Consider the following 15,754-nt stretch of genomic DNA (forward strand, 5'->3'; position numbering starts at 1 on the left):
AATTCAAACATAGTTCCATTACCCTACAACATTTTTTAATTGAATGGAAAAATGATGAGTCAACCAGGATTGAAACAAAAAGGACTTTTCTGGTTAAACAACTAGCATACTTCCATGAGCAGTCCAGCTAATAACAATAAGTAATTAGAATAAGTTTATTGTATACACAGAGGTAAAGAGGAAATTATCAGCGAGCACATTAACTGGAGATGTTTGAAAGTACTTCTGCTGTCAATTTTCATCCTCTTCTTCCTTCATTAGTCATCAAAACCTAGTCAGTAAATGATGTGTCTGAATTTTATGTCTGCATTCAGGAGTAAGACTGAGACAGTATTTTCCTAATTATAAACAGAATCTTGATATAGACTTGGATTTATATCAGCAGTAACCCAAACTTCTATTCAGTCTTACACAGTAACATGTATATGTTTCTATCACTAAGAGCTCAGTATAACAGTGCTGACCAATGATTCCTTTCAAGCACAGCTGCTACCAATGAAAGACACTGATCATTTAGTTATCTGACAAATATACAATTTGAGAAGACACAGAACTTTGGCATAGTTTTAAAGACATTAGATGTTGTACTATCCTGGTAGCACAAATTAAATCAGAGCCTGCTTGTCCCATTAATATGATTCCTAAGTGTCTATCTTAATTCCCTGCATTTTACTACAATTATCTTGCTCTAATACACAAGGGAAGTGGTTTTGGAGGTGATAATTCACTATTTTTAGGCTAGAACACAAAGAACGATTAGTGAATTTAAGAAAGTGGAAGTTATCAACTAATGTGCTATTAAAAATATTATTTTTAGTAAGAGGCCTCCTAGGAGTTACAGAATGTCTACATTCTACAGAAACGTCTTCCTCTCAAGTCTTCAGAGAGCAAAGGTCACAGCTACCTAAAGTGTTTCCACTTCAAGCACAGATTGTATGCCTGAAGACTACATACCTTGCATTATCAACCAGTTCAGCAAGAGCACCAAACAAGAATTCGTGAGTGGTTCTGAAATGATAAATACTAAAAGTCAGCAAAAGAATTATGAGTTGAAGTTATAATTCCTAATAAAAAGCCATGGTTATAAAATATTGAATTTTTGAAAAAAATCTTAAAACCACCATTTGCATTGTTGATTTATACTACTCAAGGCTTTCCAGAGCTCCCCAATTCCCCTCAATTGTTAATCTTTAACAAGTCCTGCCATCTATTCAGAAATGATTATTCTTCCTATTTTGAGTCGGGAAACCCACCCTGAAGCATTGAGAGTCCTATGTGTAGTAACTGCTAAAAGTGTTTTTCACTATTCATATTCTGCCTAGAAAACTGCCTGTATATTTTATTTTTCATTGCCTTAACCAGGAGTCAGTTTCTGCGTATCTCAGAGCAAGAATTTTAAGAATATATCTTATGCATAAATATCGAATTTTGTTTTTTGTTTTTTCTTTGAGACACGTTCTCGCTCTTGTCACTCAGACTGGAGTATAGTAAGTTTTGAATAACATGGTAACTGTATTTACTCAACACAAACTTTGAGCAGCCTCCCAGAGGAGATGACCACTGGTTCCCCTCCTTGAAGGGGTTAATTTTAACAGGGGCCCTAGGCAACCACACCAAGCAAGCTCTTGTCATCCTAGAAGGAACTGTTGGAAAGGGTCTTGGATTACTTTTTTTTTTTTTTGGAGACAGCGTCTGGCTCTGTCGCCCAGGCTGGAGTGCAGTGGCACGATCTCGGCTCACTGCAAGCTCCGCCTCCTGGGTTCACACCATTCTCCTGCCTCAGCCTCTCAAGTAGCTGGGACTACAGGAGCCCGCCACAGTGCCTGGCTAATTTTTTGTATTTTTAGTAGAGACGGGGTTTCACTGTGTTAGCCAGGATGGTCTCAATCTCCTGACCTCATGATCCACCCGCCTCGGCCTCCCAAAGTGCTGGGATTACAGGCGTGAGCCACCACGCCCGGCCGGATTACTTTCTTTAATGTAGAGAAAATTCTGGTTTTAGCCAAATTCTGAGAAAGTCATAAAATGAGTTATTCTCTTTACCTTCTCTTTCAAATGGGATATTTTTGCTTATAAATTACACAAAAGTGTATGAGCTTCCTTTCTTCACTGGTAGATGACACACAAGTATTGGTAAAACAAAATGCTAATAAGTTATACATTGAGCATGTGCAATTTATACTGTTTAATTTGTGCTCTTTTCCACAATAGTCCTCATATCAAATTAGGATGTGTCCACATAGAACCACCCAAAAAAAAAAACACTTGACTTTTGATTAAATACAAAATTAACCCACATAATACATGACCATCAATTTTTCAAAAATATCCATGTTACTCCAATTTTTTGCATAGAGTTCCAGCCAAAGTAAAAAGTTTCAGCCAATTTTCAGTTAAAGTAAAAATTGTTTAATGAAATATATCAATATTAAATAACCAGCATCTAGGATCTCTGATCGCTTACCATATTGTAAACAAAATGTAAAACATTTATTAAATAAACATCCATAACTAAACTCTCCAGGAATGTTGTTTTTTCTTCCTCAAGTAACTCCAAATTTTTACAAATGCAATTTTTTTGTTTTGTTTTGTTTTTGAGACAGAGTTTCACTCTTGTCATCCAGGCTGGAGTGCAATGGCGTGATCTTGGCTCACTGCAGCCTCCACCTCCTGGGTTCAAGTGATTCTCCTGCCTTGGCCTCCAGAATAGCTGGGATTACAGGCATGCGCCACCACACCCAGCTAACTTTGTATTTTTAGTAGAGAGGGGGTTTCACCATGTTGGCCAGTCTGGTCTCGAACTCCCAACCTCAGGTGATCTGCCTGCCTCGGACTCCCAAAGTGCTGAGATTACAGGCCTGAGCCACCACACCCGGCCTACAAATGTAAATTTTGAATTAAGCTATCACTTCGTGGAATTATAGGAAGACCTTTCCCCCAACAAGATCAGTGAATATATATGTTGCTGATCCAAAGGCAGCACGACAAATATGTTATAACCAAAAGAAATTTTATCATCAATTCACCTAGGAAATAGAGTTCAAATTCTTCCGGATAAAATCTAATTAATTATACTATAGGGAAAAGACAGATTTAGTTTTTTTGTTTTTTTGAGACAGAGTTTCACTCTTGTTGCCCAGGCTGGAGTACAATGGCACGATCTCCGCTCACTGCAACCTCCGCCTCCCGGGTTCAAGCGATTCTCCTGCCTCAGCCTCTTGAGTACCTGGTATTACAAGCATGGGTCCCCATGCCCGGCTAATTTTTTTGTATTTTTAGTAGAGACGGGGTTTCTCCATGTTGGTCAGGCTAGTCTTGAACTCCCAACCTCAGGTGATCCTCCTGCCTCGGCCTCCCAATGTGCTGGGATTACAGCCGTGAGCCACCACACCCGGCTGGAAAAGACAGATTTCTCAAAAAAAAAAAAAAAAAAAGTCCATAAAACAGCCATATGGTTTTTTTTGTTGTTTTGTTTTTCTGTTTTGAGACAAAGTCTGACTGTGTTGCCCAGGCTGGAGTACAAGCAGCGTGATCTCGGCTCACTGCAACCTCTGTCTCCAGGGTTCAAGCGATTCTTCTGCCTCAGCCTCCTGAGTAGCTGGGATTACAGGCGCCTGCCACCATGCCCGGCTAATTTTTAAAAATATTTTTAGTAGAGACAGGGTTTCACCAAGTTGGTCAGGCTGCTCTTGAACTCCTGACCTCAGGTGATCCAGCCGCCTCGGCCTCCCAAAATGCTGGAATTACAGGCGTGAGCCACCGTGCCCGGCCCATATGTTTAATTATTAAAAATATCTGTCTTGTGCCCCCCCTCAGTAAAAATTTAAAAAAAAAATTTAAAGAACAAAAAACATGTCTCTAGAATTACCACTTTAAATTCTTCAAATTACCAACTGAATAAACAAAAAGTATTCTGTAAACTATCCCACTAAATAGGGAGAAATAAGCTTAAAAATTAAGGTGACTTGCCAAAGGTAATGTTGGTTAAAAGTGAATCTAACATTTGTTCTCAAACTTTCAACCAGTCATTTTCCTATCAAACATAAGTGACTTAGAAACTTACAAACTGAATTCATTTTATATACCCTAAATATTTTTAATTTTGAGGATTGTTATATAGAAATATAAAATAACCAATTTTATCCCAATACTTCTCATTTCAACATGAGTTTGTACTTTTAATGTAAATCAAGGAATCTCAAAAATACAGCTACCAGAAAAAAACAAGAGCACAACCATAGTAAGTATGAGACCACGTCTTGCATCAGAATGTACTAACTTCAGAATAAATAATTAAGTTTCCAGTCTTTGGTAGTGAGAATGGTCAATCTGAATATTCTGGAAAACTAATTTTGACACCCTCTGCCATTAGGACAAGAAAACCAAAACAGAAATTGCAACTGCTTCTTAGCAATACGTATTTTCCAATAGCATCCCACAAGAATGAGAAATTTAGAATGCAATAAGCAGATCTCAAAAGGGCAAGCACAAAGCACCTGCCACACAGTGCTTAGAAATGTGCCTTGCGTGGTGGCTCACGCCTACAATCCCAGCACTTTGGGAGGCTGAGGTGGGTGGATCACTTGAGCTCAGGAGTTTGAGACCAGCCTGGCCAACATGTTGAAACCCTGTCTCTACTAAAAATACAAAAAAATTAGTCAGGCGTGGTGGCAGATGCCTGTAATCCTAGCTACTTGGGAGGCTGAGGCAGGAGAATTGCTTGAACCCAGAAGGCGGAGGTTGCATGCAGTGAGCCAACACTGTGAGATCAGGCCATTGTACTCCGGCCTGGACAAGAGCAAAACTCCGTCTGAAAGAAAGAAAGACAAGAAAGAAAAGAAAAGAAAAGGAAGGAAAAGGAAAGAAAGAAAGAAAGAAAGAAAGAAAGAAAGAAAGAAAGAAAGAAAGAGAGAGAAAGAGAGAAAGAAAGAAAGAAAGAAAGAAAGAAAGAAAGAAAGAAAGAAAGAAAGAAAGAAAGAAAGAAAGAAACAAACGAATGTGCCTTGCATATTTAGAACTTTCAAAAAATTCTAAACGGGTAGGGTGCAGTGGCTCACACCTGTAATCCTGGCACTTTGGGAAGCCCAGGCCAGCAGATACCTTGAGCCCAGGAATTTGAAACCAGCCTGGGCAACATGGCAAAACCCCCATCTCTACAAAAAGTAGAGAAATAAAAATAAATTATTATTTATAATAAATAAATTAGCCAGGTGTGGTGGTGTACACCTGTAGTTCCAGCTACTTGAAAGGCTGAGGTGGGAGGATGGCCTGAGACTAAGAAGCGAGGGTTGCAGTGAGCCAAGACTGCGCCACTGCACACCAACCTGGGTGAAAGAGCCAGATCCCGTCTCAAAAAAAAAAAAAAAAATTCTAAATGGTCTTTGTTGTTTCACACAGTCTCAATGCTGTTCCATGCATACATACATATTTCAGATAAGCTAACAGTAGCCTTTACAATGTAGCCAAAGGGTACTTTTGTGATGGCAGTACATATCATAAAAGAGGCCTTTTGTGACCACTGTTGGTAAAGTCAGAGATAATACTCAGAATCTCTTCCAGACCTCCAACTGATTAAACATAGATCTTCCAGATGCTAAAATCAAGAGTTCTAAATATTTCTTAAAATCATAAGAATCAAAATTATACCAACTGCATAAATTCTTTTTTCCCAAATAATATTCCAAGAGTACACTCACTGCTAGCTAGCATTTGGGATAGAATAAACATCAAAAGAAATTCTTTTTTTTGAGACGGAGTCTCGCTCTGTCACCCAGGCTGGAGCGCAGTGGCGCAATCGGCTCACTGCAAGCTCTGCCTCCCAGGTTCAGGTCATTCTCCTGCCTCAGCCTCCCAAGTAGCTGGGACTACTGGCGCCCGCCGCCATGCCCAGATAATTTTTTTGTATTTTTAGTAGAGACAGGGTTTCACCATGTTAGCCAGGATGGTCTCGATCTCCTGTCCTCGCGATCTGCCTGCCTCGGCCTCCCAAGGTGTTGGGATTACAGGCGTGAGCCACAGCACCCGGCCTAGAAATTCTTTTCTTCACAGACCTAAACATCCTTTGAATGTGATCCAAGAAAGGTCAACTGGAAAAAGACAAAGATTTTTTGAAAATTTGTTCACTTTCAACTGATTATGGCTTTTTTTTTGAGAGATGGAGTCTTGCTCTGTTGCCCCGGCTGGAGTGCAGTAGCATGATCTCAACTCATCACAACCTCTGCCTCCCAGTTCAAGCGATTCTCCTGCCTCAGACTCCCGAGTAGCTGGGATTACAGGCACAAGCTACCATCCCGGCTAATTTTTTGTATTTTTAATAGTGATGGGGTTTCACCATGTTGGCCAGGCTGGGCTGGAACTCCTGGCCTCAAATGATCCACCCACCTCGGCCTTCCAAAGTGCTGGGATTACAGGCATGAGCCAACCGCGCCTGGCTGATCACAGCTTTTATATCACTTGTGTCACAGTATAAATAGTTTGCAGCTTAGCATTTCCAGGGACAAATTCACGTGTAAATTAGCTTGTTATGTAAGGAAAATGGTCTCCCTATTTACATTCATCCTGAATGTAAACCAATAGATCATCCATAGGCCCATCACACAGTGATACCTTCTGCTGAGCTCCTGGACGTGCTGACAACAGTTAATTGCCTTAATTGCTAGAAAATAAAGCTGAGAAATTCTAGAGCAACCATTTTACATTTAAATGGCTTTAATATATTTAAGGTATGAGCCTACTCAACAGGCTTAAAGTAATAAATAATCTAAGTCTCTGAGTTGACAGGCTCCTCTACATTCACTTCACATACCCATAAAACTCAGAAAATAGGGCTGGGTGCAGTGGCTCACATCTGTAATCCCAGCATTTTGGGAGGCCGAGGCAGGTGGATGATGAGGTCAACAGATCGAGTCTATCCTGGCTAACACAGTGAAACCCTGTCTCTACTAAAAATACAAAAAATTACCCAAGCATGGTGGCACGCGCCTGTAGTCCCAGCTACTTGGAAGGCTGAGGGAGGACAATCACTTGAACCTGGGAGGCGGAGGTTGCAGTGAGCCGAGATGGTGCCACTGCACTCCAGCCTGAGTGACAGAGCAAGACTCCACTAAAAAAAAAAAAAAAAAACCCAGAAATACATGCCCAAGATGTTAAGTCACTAAATGTGCCAATAAAAATAAATAGCAAACATCTTATATCTAAGCATCCTGCTCTGTCAGACCACTTAGAAGTACTGCAAACAAAGTGACTTAATATATACATTTTATGCCAAATGAACATCACTACCACCACTACATCTGAAGTAGCAGTCACAAAACCCACTACCAAAGACAAGTAACAGCATAAAACTCCTTTTACTTAAAAACCCTAACATTTATCATCTCATACTAGCAACATCTGATGTTAAATTAGCTGAAGACTTTCAGGTTATCATGAGAATTTATTTCCCAGGCCTGCTTTAAGCCTTAAAAAGCTGATGTAACCAAGAGAATAACCATCAAAAGTTATCAAAGACCTGATACAAAAAAAGACAGATGTTCACTGTCTCCAACAGATGCTCCAGAATTTACTAAAAACTGATCTGCCTAATGACTAGCACCAAACAAGTTGCCACCACACTGACCAACTTCTGGTTTATATAAACTATTATAGAGTAACACCCACCATTCACACAATGTTTACTGTGTACCACCGTATGAGCTAAGAACTTTATAACATCATTTTACATAATCCTCGTAAAAACTGTCAGATTAGCCGCATTTTATACATGAAGAAACTGAGATTCAAGAAGTTGACCTGTCCAAGGACACAGCCAGGAAACACTCAAGTCCAGGTTTGGCTGGTTTGCAAGCACATGGTCTTTTCACTGCACCACACTGATTTCCACCCTTCTCATCTGGTCACTGCTTCTAAGTCTACATTAAATGAGAAGTAAGCAAAGGACCATTTATTTCCTAATTCACAATACTATAGATGTCAGACACCATGAAATGGTCTCGTGTTTCTAAGACTTTAACAGAACAAAGGAGAACACAGAGACAAATCTTCCCTTCTCTGAAGATGACTTATTGAACCACTTTACACAGAGGTGGTTCATCTTCCATCTTTATGAGCTACAAGTCACACCATGTGAGAATTTTAAAATTTACTTTCTCTGTAAATGAACTTCCAATCAGGTCACCACAATGTTTTAAAAATCTCCTGAAATTAGAAATAAAACACTTATCTTGTTGGTTTAGGGTTTATACTTTCTTCTGGTAGGACTAATACGTCAAAAAGTAGAACAACTTCTAAGGTCGAATTTGTGATCCAAGTAAGAAATTCCAGAGCTTCCAAAATGGTACTCCAACCCTCAAATGTTCACGCAAGCAGGTGGTTCCAGTTCAACATCGGTAAGTCAAAGTCCCAGAAAATTCCCCAACTTAAAACAAATGACTTAATTGGTTTCTTTCTTTTCCTTGGCACTGCCAAGTATCTATCAATAAACTATAAAATAGCAAAGGGGGAAAAAGAAGGGAGAAATATCCCAGAGTCCTTAGAGATTCATTGAGATAAACTAAAATTGAAGAATTTTAAACTGTGAAGTAAACCCTTTGCTTTACAGACATGCAAATAGGCTCTTGAAGGTAAAACTGACTACAGTAGGCACTGCCTAATGGTTAAAAGCACCAACTACTGTGGCCAGATAAATCCCACTGTCTTAAATCTTGGCACCGTTTAAGTCTGCCACTTGGCAGCTATATAGCCATTACCATGTAATTTAATCTCTTTGAACCTCAGTTTCCTCAAATGCAAAATAGGAATAATCCTTATCCCAAAGGCTTCCTGTAAAGATTGCTTTGGACAATGTTTAAAATAGTGACTGACATGAAGCAATTAACTGTTGTTAATAGTATTAGCCCATAAAGTCTTTGGTGAAGCTGGAACAAGAACTGAAATTCTGAAGTCCAGTTCATGGTCTTCCAAGATTATCAGAAAATCTGTAATTCCAGACTTGCCATCATTCCAAAATTCATAGCTGAGATAACCACTTATCAAACACAGTCATCTATGAACATTTAAGTGGCCTTCAACTGCTTGTTCTTAATATGGCAGTCAAATATTAAGAAGGACACTAAAGGTTTTTCCCAAGGCTATGCTATCAACTAGCTGAATAATCACTGATCAGCAACCTCACCCAAGTGTGTTTCAGGGTCATCATACTTAAGTGTGAGAATTCGGCCTAGATGACTGCTACAGGCCGGCCATGGTGGCTCACGCCTGTAATCCCACCACTTTGGGAGGCCAAGGTGGGTGGATCACCTGAAGTCAGGAGTTCGGGACCAGCCTGGCCAACATATAGTGAAACCCTGTCTCTCTAAAAAAATACAAAAATTAGCTGGGCGTGGTGGTGCATGCCTGTAGTCCCAGCTACTTGGGAAGCTGAGGCAGGAGAATCGCTTGAACCTGGGAGGTGAAGGTTGCAGTGAGCCGAGATTGCACCACTGCACTCTAGCCTGGGCTGAACAGAGCAAGACTCCGTCTCTCAAAAAAATAACAAACTTCCTAAACAAAATGAAACCAGGCTCTCACCATTTGACAATTTGCTTCACTACTTGGCAAAATTTTATTCCCTTCAAAGGAAAAATAGCAGAAATATTACAGACATTATGGTATCACAAACATGTTGTCTTCTCCATAAAAAGCTAAAAACCATTGTACTATTACTACATAATGTAAGTCTATACTCTCAACTCTGAAGGGGGTTCTTCAGAGACTGGACCATTCATGTAGCTGCTCATCTCCTCTCCAGGTACTAGAATGTTAGAACACTTACCTTCACCTCAAAAGTAACAGGTGAATGTATTAAAACACTAAAGAAGTTTTCACTCTACTGGACAACCTCCAAGAGAGTGGGCATATGGATTAAACCTGAAACATTCCAGACCATGTTGGAGTGATGAGATTACTCCTTCATGAACTCAAAAACCATGAACACTGTATGTTTCTGTGGAAATTTTGGGGAAAGACTATCTAAATCGAGATATAAACAAGTTGCCATTTCCTGCTTAGCATATACAAATAATATTGGATGTAGGGAGCAATTTGCCAGGAAGATAAAGCCAACTTCTGAAAAAATAAAAATTTTCTTCTTGAAAGTTGTCATTTAAATGTCTTCTGTTTTCTTGTTAGAAAGTAAACACTTGTTATAAACCTAACTGTTTAGGATGTTGTCACTACAGAGGGAAACGGTTGATACTAAAATAGTCCAATATTTGGCGATCCAATAGAGCAGTACTTGTTGGATTCCTATAAACACTTGAATAAAACAACTCAACATATTGACTTCAAATAATTAGTTTGCATTTAGAAAATTTTGATCCAATAAAAATCAGATTCTTCTGGATTAGCAACAAGTATTTCACTGATCTCAGTTCTTCAATACAGAGCTCAAGATATCCAGTGATACATTTCACTCCAGTGGGATACATCTCAAAAAGTGAAAAAGCAAAATTTTCTGGGGAAACGATTTCCATATAATATCAAGGAACGAGTTACTGGTTACCTCAGTGGCACCTAGAGGATACTTACGAATTTGTGTGCAGATACTCAAACGTTAGCTGAGCTCGATTCAGACTGCTGTAATTTGTGAAAGCCATGACTGCAATAAGGTCTCCAGCCCTTCACCCACTACCTGGGAAATATAATCTTATAATGATATCAGTTTCCCAGGATTCCGTCCAGTAAGGCTTCAGTAAGTCTGTGCTCCTTAATGACAGTTAAAGTAACCTAGTAACTATCCAAAATATATGCAGAGATGTTTAAAACTACAATTTCTTCAAATGTTTTTTTAATCTTCTCAATGATTACGATGTAATATTTTGGAAGGAACTATGTCATAAATCTGTAGCTTTAAGGAGCTTTTGGCATGAAGTTGCGATAGCTCAATTCAGACAATCTGAGTCTCGTGTGGATGGTCCTGAAGGAGATGGTCCTTGAGTGGGCGGTTTATGACTGCTCCATCTTCATGTTCTTCCAGCCTTTTTTGGTTCCCCGAAATTTCCTGTTAGAAAATTTACCAATCCGGAAATTTACCCACTTCTGTCAGAAAACTGATCAGCCATGTCTTCGCCACACGTGATGCCAGGATTCTTAAACAGGCCCAAGACCAGAGACCAAGATGTCGATGGAGTGTTATATGGCGCAAGTTGCAGCTTCACCAACTCCCAACTGAAAAAGCTCCTAGGCACTCACGATTTCTTTTTTCAAAGCCAGACCAAACCCAGTTCTGGGTGGTGGTCAGATTACCTCACACTTGGCCCACATAAACACCTCACAAATGACCCGCCCACAGCACCTCGGGCAGGCCGCGCCCCGCCCCCACGTCCCTCAGACAACAGCCTCAGCCTCCCAGGCCCTCCCGGGCCTCGGTCCGTGGCGGCCTCCTCACGAAGAGGAGCTACTCCCGGCTTTCATGGACCGGATCGAGGGCAGTGGCGAGCGCACCACCTGACCGGGCACTACCCGGATCTCACAACTGCCTTTGTCCCTCCCCGCGGAATTGGAACCCAACAGCCGCAGCGCGCTCTTGGAACCATGTGCTGCTGCCGCCTCCGCCGCCGCCGTCGCCGCCGCCGCCTCCGCCGCCGCCCGCGCGCCGAGCTAGTTGAGATGGTGACAGGACTCAGCAACACGAAATTCAGCGTTTAGAGCTGCTCTGCCGCCGCCGTCACAGACACCACAGCCACCGCTTTGTCTCCGCTAGTGCACACAGCCGCGGCCACCTCGCACACTCCCCGACGCCCCAAACCCCCGAAGCCTCCGCGGAGCATTCAGCCAATCACAAAGCTGCAGCTCCTCCCGCCCCCGCCCTGATGCACAGCCTCCTGATTGGCGAGCTGCGTGTCCCCATGTGACCGGATCTTGGTTCGCCGGTCCCGCCCCTGTCACGTGACAGCGTGCGCCTCTCTTCCTGCTTTCCTGACCCTCTCCGCCATTTAAAGAAACAGTACCGGGGGCGGGCCGAGCAACGCAGCCGGGACGGTAGCTGCGGTGCGGACCGGAGGAGCCATTTTGTCTCGTCGCCGGGGAGTCAGGCCCCTAACTCGAAGAAGCCCTGGCGCGCCCTCCCCCCCTCCCGGGTCTGGTAGGGCGAAGGAACGGGCGTGCGGTCGATCGAGCGATCGGTTGGCGGCTCTTTCTCCTGCTCTGGCATCCAGCTCTTGGGGCGCAGGCCCGGCCGCCGCGGCGCGCGCCCGGTGGCCGTTGGCGCTCGCGCCGCGTCTTTCTTCTCGTACGCAGAACTCGGGCGGCGGCCTATGCGTTTGCGATTCGACGAGGAGTCGTCCGTGTGGTCGGCGGCGGCGGGCAGCTGCTCCGCCCCGCTCCGGGGGAGGCGGCGGCGGCGGCAGCGGCCGCGGGATTTGGAGCGGCCGGGGAGGCGGGGGTGGCCGGGGCCGGCCTGGAGGCCTGGCGCCACCCTTCGGGGCCTGCAAGGACCCAGTTGGGGGGACAGGAGGGGGCCGGAGGATGGTTGGTTGTGGGATTTCTACTTTGCCTTTTCCTCCTTATGCCGCCTTAGTGAGGGGCGGGAGCTCTGGCGGCAGCCCCGGGGTGGGGAGACGAGCTCCGGTGTCGGAAGAGCTGGGTTTGCTTCCGGGCCTAGCCACCAGCTGGCGGAGTGACCTTAGGCGAGTCACTCTGTAATTTGTCTGCGCCTCAGTTTCCTCCTCTGCCTATCAATGTGTGTGGGGTTGAAATCGCTTTGTAAACTATAAAGCGTGGGTGTACGTAAAGGATGGTTATTGTTTGTGATTTTTTTTGAGTTGTAAGAAAACTTAGCAGTTCCCCAATCCTTGGGTTTTGAACCTGGGAACCTTGGATTGGAGTTGGGGATCCCCAAACTTCCTGAAATTGTGGGAATGTGCGGTTTGGGGGAATGATAGGAATTTGTGGGAATGCGTTTTAGGGGAATGATGATCCATCGCTAGCAAGTTTTCCAAGGGGACTGTGACCCAGAAGAGTTAAGAATCACACTTTCTTCATGCTACAGAGAGGAAACTGAGGCCTAGATGTCATTTGGGACCCTTCACAACCAATTTGAAGCCCTGTTTGAGTCCCTGGGATATGTGAGCTGTTTCTATGCATAATGGATATTCGGGGTTAACAACAGTCCCCTGCTTGGCTTCTATTCTGAATCCTTTTCTTTCACCATGGGGTGCCTGAAGGGTGGCTGATGCATATGGTACAATGGCACCCAATGTAAAGCAGCTACAATTAGAAGTGGATGTGTTCTGTAGCATCCTATTTAAATAAGCCTATTTTATCTTTGGCCCGGCAACTCTGTTTTCTGCTGCTTGTACCGGTGCCTGTACCTTTCTGACTCTCATTTACCATATTCCACGACCATGGTTGTCATCCATTACTTGATCCTACTTTACATGTCTAGTCTGTGTGGTTGGTGGTGAATAGGCTTCTTTTTACATGGTGCTGCCAAGCCCAGCTAATTAATGGTGCACGTGGACTTTTAGCAAGCGGGCTCACTGTAAGAGACTGAACCTGGCATGGAATTCCTGAAGATGTTTGGGGTTTTTTTCTTTCTTAATCGAAAGTTAACATTGTCTGAAAAGTTTTGTTAGAACTACTGCGGAACCTCAAAATCAGTAGATTTGGAAGTGATTCAATGCTTAACTTTTTCCTTGGCCCTCCTTGTTTTCTAATTGCTTGCAAGTGTAATACTAGGATGTCCAAGATGCCAGTTTTTGCTTCTTTGTTAGTTGTCAGCTGCTTTTATCAAATCTCAGACCATTATCCAACAAACACTATAAAAATGTTTGAACAATTGGATTTCAAACATTTTCGTTTTGTGGAGTGGTGCTCACCAAGTGGTACAGCCCTAAGCAAGTGAACACAAACACATGTAAGTGTATTTTGTCTGATTAGATGTTAGCCAGTTATGCTGTTTCATTCAAATGTCTGAAAAAATCAATTGATTATTCCCTTTTCCTAAAGGGCAGAGACAGATAATCTCACTTCCAGAGAAATGACTGTTTTGGAGAAAAAAAAGTGTTGGTCTTTTCGCTCTTTTGTAATTAAATCTGGATGTACCTCAAAAGACTCTTAAGACTGTAGTGATAAGATGCTTTCCTCAGCAGAAAGGAGGGAAAAAAAAACAACTGGAACTCAAAGCTTGAAATTCTGTGGCAAAACATGAGATGTCCAGGATTGGAGGTTGAAAAGATTTCACTGCAGTGTTCTGCAGTAGTTGGAGCAGATAACTTTCAGTGTAGCCACAGCCATGGACTCCAGATTGCCAGATTTTCAAGAACTGGTCCTGGAACCCAAAAGAGCTTGTCAGGATGCGGCAGGAACACTGGAGGTAGATTTTTTTTTTTTTATTTTTGAATTTTGGGACTGTTGACCTTGCTGTGAGAAAAGAGACAACGACTGAGCAAGCACTACCACCAGCACTGTTACTGGGAATTAGAAGACCTGAGTTTCTGTCCAGACCCTCAGTGCAGACTGAGGACGCTCCATCCAAAGTGAATTATGGTACTTGCCATTTTCCAAAATGCCTTATTCTTTACCATCTCTGCACTTTTGTTCATACTCTCTTTCTACTTCGGAACTGCTCCTCTCTGGCTTTTCATCTGTCAAAACTGCCATTTTGTCAGTATCCAACTCTTATGTCCTCTTTTCCATGAGTCTCCTAACTAGCCAGAATAGAGCTTTTCAGTTTGATGACATTTCATTATGTATCCTCTATCTGTATACAAAATCCTGGAAAATAGTTACTTGCCTGCATTTACTGTCTTTGCAGATAGCAGACTCCTTGAAAGCAGGGTCCTTGTTTAGTGCATCTTTGCCCACATAAACCACAACATACCAAGATGCATTTATTAGGAAGGAGGAGTTTAGAGAGCAGGCTATCAGAATAACCACTCAGTAAGTGTTTTCTTAATTGCTATGTGATAACTAAAATTACTCTTAATGAGTAGAAAAGTCGCTAGATATGGGTCATGTTTCTTTATGTTTTAATGTTTTTTAATTCTAAATTTTGATCTAGGGAGCCCTCAGACATAAGGAGAAACCAATATGTTGAATGGGGTATTTCATACAGAAGGACCAAGACCTTATTCTCTCCTACTTAAGATGGAATCTTGTTAAGGTGAAAGGACAGCTTTTTAAAAGGAGAAGGTCATAAGACAATTTGAGGAAGGCATTGGAAGAGGAAGAGGGACAATGTCTCCTTTTTTTTTATTGGTATATAAACTTAAAATCTCAGTTTATGCCACTTGTGGAGCCACTTCCTTTCCCCTCCAAAAAATGCCCAGTACCCTGAATCCGATCAAATTACTCTCCCAAAGTATGAGGCTTAGTTTCTGTTTGCTGCTTCGCTGAGACAGTTCCCACAAGTCGAGAGTGTTAATCAGACTTTTGTGTTTTCTTTTTTGGATTGCTGTTGTTTGTTTTCATTTATCATTTGTCTTTGCCTAAACCAGGCTCACCAGGCTCATCAAGAATTAACAGCCATGAGGCTGCTGATGTGCTGACAGCAGACCCACTTAGAGTCCTGTGTTTGTAATTCCATGCATTTGTTATCTTACCTGTTTTGTTCCTGCCCCTTCTAGTCCTGTGCCTCCTGATTGCTGAGTGTTCACCTGGACCTTCTGACTACCTTCCCTGTGCTATTCCATCAGCCTACAGACCTGGTACCTGGATTTTTGCCCGAGATGATTCCTACCATCTTGCTACTGAAGAAGACACCGATTCCAGTGGA

General features: G+C 42.5%; 2 protein-coding genes and 1 long non-coding RNA gene across 4 annotated transcripts in view; 2 read left to right on the forward strand and 1 right to left on the reverse strand.

Annotated features, from left to right (window-relative positions):
- MORC2 (MORC family CW-type zinc finger 2) overlaps nucleotides 1-11,778 on the reverse strand; it is a 43,089-nt gene extending 31,311 nt beyond the window's left edge. For both annotated transcript variants that reach the window (XM_032138421.2, XM_032138420.2), the window contains exons 1-2: nucleotides 10,567-11,778; nucleotides 955-1,008 (exon numbers count right to left, since the gene is read on the reverse strand). In XM_032138421.2, coding sequence (XP_031994312.1) covers nucleotides 955-1,008; nucleotides 10,567-10,634 — 122 coding nt within the window. In that variant the 5' untranslated portion in view covers nucleotides 10,635-11,778. The remainder of the gene's footprint in view (nucleotides 1-954; nucleotides 1,009-10,566) is intronic.
- A 71-nt stretch (nucleotides 11,779-11,849) lies between these two features.
- TUG1 (taurine up-regulated 1) lies at nucleotides 11,850-14,262 on the forward strand. Its single transcript, XM_058431889.1, has 2 exons — nucleotides 11,850-11,877; nucleotides 12,087-14,262. The coding sequence occupies exons 1-2, from the start codon at nucleotides 11,850-11,852 to the stop codon at nucleotides 12,554-12,556; spliced, it is 498 nt and encodes a 165-aa protein (XP_058287872.1). The 3' UTR covers nucleotides 12,557-14,262.
- A 128-nt stretch (nucleotides 14,263-14,390) lies between these two features.
- LOC131381953 (uncharacterized) lies at nucleotides 14,391-15,744 on the forward strand. Its single transcript, XR_009211041.1, has 3 exons — nucleotides 14,391-14,526; nucleotides 14,795-14,919; nucleotides 15,606-15,744. It is a non-coding gene; the product is annotated as an uncharacterized LOC131381953 (long non-coding RNA).
- Nucleotides 15,745-15,754: the final 10 nt, after the last annotated feature.

The sequence above is a fragment of the Hylobates moloch genome, unplaced genomic scaffold (assembly GCF_009828535.3).
Source record: "Hylobates moloch isolate HMO894 unplaced genomic scaffold, HMol_V3 SCAFFOLD_19, whole genome shotgun sequence".
Lineage (NCBI taxonomy): Eukaryota > Metazoa > Chordata > Mammalia > Primates > Hylobatidae > Hylobates > Hylobates moloch.

Coding starts and splice junctions, on each gene's coding strand:
- TUG1 (XM_058431889.1), top strand. CDS start 11,850: ATGCACAGCCTCCTGATTGGCGAGCTGC. Junction 11,878..12,086: donor CCTCCTGATTGGCGAGCTGC/GTGTCCCCATGT, acceptor CCTAACTCGAAG/AAGCCCTGGCGCGCCCTCCC.